Here is a 4636-nt window from a genome sequence, read left to right as displayed (position 1 = left end):
CATGCATGGCTGGAGGTCTCAGAATGGTGACTGCAATGTATATGGAAGAAGCCAGAAGACATCAATGTGAGGTTAATAAACCCCACACTGCAGTAAACACAACCAGATCATTGGTGGTGTGTCTGAGATACAGTATCTATTTAAGATTACTATCAGTTGAAAATTCAAAATATTGCTGGGTTAAATACAAAAAATATAATCAAGCTCTGCATAGTGGTTCATGCCAATATTCTCAGCACTCAGGAGGCAGAGGTAGATTGATCTCTACTGAATCAGGCAAAACTGTTCTGTATAGAAAATTCTAGACTATTTAGATCTACATAGAGAAGCATTGCCTGTCAAAAATTTTTCAAATGAAAATAATCCTATCTAGAGAATTTTCTATGAGATAGAAAAAGAAAAAAAGAATTTGCCCCCAAAGTTATAAGCTATCCAAATGAAGAGTGCTACATTGAATTTTAAAACTTTTTGAGAAAGATATCATGTGCAAAGGGAAATACAGAAAGGACTTATGTGTATATGAGTTGGAGACCTGTTTCCTGATATTATCAGGATCAAGAAAAGAAGTAAGTGTAGCATTCAAGATATATGAGAGAAGTTCAGATTAAAATATCTTTAAGATGGCCATTCAGAGAGAAGTGCTAATCAAGGAAGAGTCCTAGGCAGCAAAGGGGAAGCAGAAGATGCATCATTTTTTTTCTGCTGAGGACATTTTTCAGTGCTCTTTTCATATCGAGATTCCTCAAACTATAAATAAAGGGATTCAACATGGTGTGATCATAGTGTACATCACAGATACAATGGCATTATTCTCATTAATGTTATTAGATGAGGGGACACAATACAGTGCAATGATGGCTCCAAAGTACAAGGAAACCACACAGAGATGAGAGCCACATGTAGACAAGGCTTTGCAGATTCCCTTGATGGAGGGAGCTTTCATAATGGTGACTCCAATGCGGCCATAAGAGACAAGAACGCATATGAATGGCATACTAATAACCACATTACCTAAAACAAGAATGACCAATTCATTGATGGTAGTGTCTGAGCTAGACAGCTTCAGCAAGGTAGAGAGGTCACAGAAATAGTGGGGAATGGTATTGTTTCTAAAGTGAGATAGGCAAGCCAAGAGAAGGGTGTGCACAAGGCAATTTGCAGAGGATATCGCCCAGGACACAACTACTAGAAGGACACAGAGGTTCTGGTTCATGATGGTGATATAGTGCAGAGGATGACAGATGGCCACATACCTGTCATATGCCATGGAGGTCAGAAGAAAGCTATCAATGCTTGCAAAAACTGTGAAAAAATACTCCTGGGAAATGCACCCAGCATATGAGATGGACTGACTCTGTGTCAGCATATTAACGAGCATCTTTGGAGCTGTGACTGATGAGGAAGAGATGTCAGTGAAGGCCAAGTGACTGAGGAAGAAGTACATAGGGGTGTGGAGATGAGAATCCAGGCTGATGAGTAGGATAATGAGCAGGTTCCCCAGCACAGTTGTCAGGTACATGACCAGGAACAAGGCAGAGTATACAGCTTGGTCCTCTGCTCGAATGGGTAGCCCCAGGAGGATGAACTCAGACACAGTGCTTTCAGTATCCATCCTGAAGCTCTTAGTCTTCTGCTGTGAGTGAAAGGAGAAAAGGGAAAGAAAGAGAAGTGATTTTGACTAATATACTGTGGGAACATTTTATGAATCACCAATATTGAAAATAAAATTAGTTTGGGTGTTTTAATCTAAATAGGAAGACTTTCATCATGAGCTAGTAATAATTTTTGAAGGATGCATAATTTGTCAATTTTGAAAATAACTGAATGTCTTTTACAGGGAAACAAGGAAATTCAGAACAATTATAAAATCAGACTCAGTTCCATCTACTTGCCTGGATTTCTCTAAGACAATTTTAAATTAATAAATTAGTATGTAAATTATTACCAGCAAATTGAGAAATCAGGATTATTTTAATCTGTTTACAATTCCTTGAATGCATTTGCCTAAGGCTTTCTACAAAGTAAATCCAAGTATTGTAACCCACAGAGCTTCTTTGGATCAGTAAAATATTAGGATCTGGGGAAAATTAGTAAAAGTACCATGTGCAGCTGTTCCATCCTTTAAGGACATTAAGTCTGTGTCAATAGCAGTAAAGTAGCTATGAGTTCTTCGTGTAGTAACAGTTTCTCATCACTTTGGTTGTTCTTCCATTACTCTGCCTAGGCTACATCAAATGACCCTGATACCATGTTAGCATCCTCAGCACAAAGCTAAGCATTGCATTCAAGTACACAGAACACCTGGAAATACTTGGCTTTCTTACTACAACTTAGACTGGACAAGGCAATTCCTTGGGTCTTCCGATTTTTAACCTGTGTTTTTAAGCCAAAGACTATTTATGTATGGATTTCTTACATGATTTTTTTCTGTTGGCAACCTAACATTCTCTCTCTTTTCTGTATTCATTCCCTATAAAAGTGAGCAATTACTAAACAATAGGAAAAGGAACATGATAGAATTAAAGTAGATATCATGGCTACTGAGAGAGCCCTGAGGTTACATTCTATTTGAAGACATGTTAGTACCCAGTTTGTCTCCGTAATCGGCAACAATTTTACCATTTGCCTCTTCACCCTTGCCTAAGCCTTAACTACCATTAATCAGGATAGTCTTCCAACTTGGTCAATACCATCTTTAAAATACCTGTATATCATCAATGTCATGCTGTAGAAAATCCAGTTAATGTGATATTGTTTGAAATTAATTATAATTCCTTTCTTACTCATTTCTGTGCCAATAATAATTACTTTATCACCATGAAAATTTTCATTATCAACCTGTCCACAGGTTGATGGTTTCTAATACTATGTTATTTTGAGCAATAAACAATATTATTCTTATGGTATTTTATACAGTATATATGATAATTGAGAAATGACTTTAAAGAATTAGACAGCCATGATTTGAGAAAATATCAGGTCACAGTAGGCCAAAGTGATAAAGAAGCTGATATATGTTCTCTGAAGTTTCCTTAGGGGAAGAAGCTACAAAGAAAGATTATAAAAGCAGGTGTCTATGCAAAAATGTGTAAGGACAATGCTAGGAGCTATGAGAAACAAGGAAAACTCAAGGTAACAGCCAAGCATGGAAATGTAAAGGTTGGAAAATATAAGAGCAGCAGGCAAATGCAGTGTCTAATTTGCTGTGGAGGAAAAGGTTCCATTTGTTCAGGAACAGTAATACTCAGGAAAAATAAAGTATCAAAAAATAGCAAATAGGGGGCTGGCTGCCAGGTAGAAAGTCGATTGGAGAAACCAAGGATACTAGCTGGCATATGAACACCAGGGGGTATTATGGCAAATGCCACAGAGATCTGGGAAGAAGTTATAAGAAAATACAACAAAATTTTGTGTTGACATTAAATCTTAGCAAAGAATGTGATTTTCCTGCTTTCAGTCAAAATGGATAAATTTAAGAAAAATATTCTATGGAGAGGTTTTTGAGGAAGGAAGTGCCATTTTATCTCAAAGGTAGGTCAGGTTCCCAGTGCAAGGTAAATTGCTCTATAAAGAACTCTTTGTTATTTGATGGTGTGATACTTGCTATTTGAAATGCATACTGACCAGCAAGACAATGAGAAAGATTCACAGAAACAAAGAAAGAGCAAGAAAGAGAGAGATAGAGGCAGACAGAAAGACCCAAGCATATGCAGTGATACAGAATTGTGTACAGTCTATGCTTTATCTGACAGGCCAGTTTATATGGTGAACACAGATACCTTTAGCTAAGAAGCATGGGAAAATTCTTCCATTTCTCTTAAAAAACACACAAACTATAAGGAAAGACCTGGATCATATGAAGCAGTTACACATGCATTGCATCAATTAGACTAGTCGGTTCAAGATCAGATATGATAGATATATAAACATGTACTTTGTCCATGACTCCTGGGAAGTCTATGTGCACCCAAACTTTGAAAAACATGTAGAGACCTTAAGGTGCAATACCTGTCCCCAGATACAAATTAGAGGCATGCAGGATAAAATTGTTATGTTGCACTGACTCTCTTAGGGAAAGAATCAATTTTGAACCAAACATGAGCATTTCTTTACCCTTGAGAAACAATGGTAGCAACCATTACAAAATTCCGCATCATTTTGTCCTTTTTAAATTAGGTGGGAAAAATGAAAATATGTTTGTGTTTAGGTATTATTATCTTGCACTGGAGGCTGTTGAAGCCCTAACAATAAGTATAGTTCTATTAGAAAATGATGCTTCTAATAAATTAATGAATGTTAACAACAATGTTTAAGAGTTTAGTGTTTCTCTTAAAAGAGATATCAGAATGCCTCTGCCATCCATCAAATTGAGTTATTGGATTGCACCACCAGGAGTTAAGAGAGAAAATCTCTGTGTCAAACTTTTGATTTTTGAATTTGTAGCTTCCACAGCAGTGAGAAAATGTAATCCCATTAAGCCACCTTGTGGCATATTGTTCTGACAGTGCATGAAAATTAAGCAATGAAAATATCTGCTTATTTTTACCAATCCTAAATCAGATAGAGGACTTATATCCAATATATACAAAGAGCTCAAGAAACTGGACTCCAAAAACTCAAATAAACCCATTAAAAA

At 36.6% G+C, this 4636-nt stretch overlaps 1 protein-coding gene across 1 annotated transcript; it reads right to left on the bottom strand.

Moving 5' to 3' along the window:
* Nucleotides 1-763: 763 nt before the first annotated feature.
* LOC110315726 (olfactory receptor 50-like) lies at nucleotides 764-1612 on the bottom strand. Its single transcript, XM_021189711.1, has one exon. It carries the CDS (start codon nucleotides 1610-1612, stop codon nucleotides 764-766), a length of 849 nt encoding a protein of 282 aa, XP_021045370.1.
* Between the last annotated feature and the right edge of the window lie 3024 nt (nucleotides 1613-4636).

This window comes from Mus pahari, unplaced genomic scaffold, assembly GCF_900095145.1.
Source record: "Mus pahari unplaced genomic scaffold, PAHARI_EIJ_v1.1 scaffold_8295_1, whole genome shotgun sequence".
NCBI lineage: Eukaryota > Metazoa > Chordata > Mammalia > Rodentia > Muridae > Mus > Mus pahari.
The sequence above is the reverse complement of the archived record's forward strand: the minus strand, read 5'-3'. Positions and strand labels throughout refer to the sequence as shown.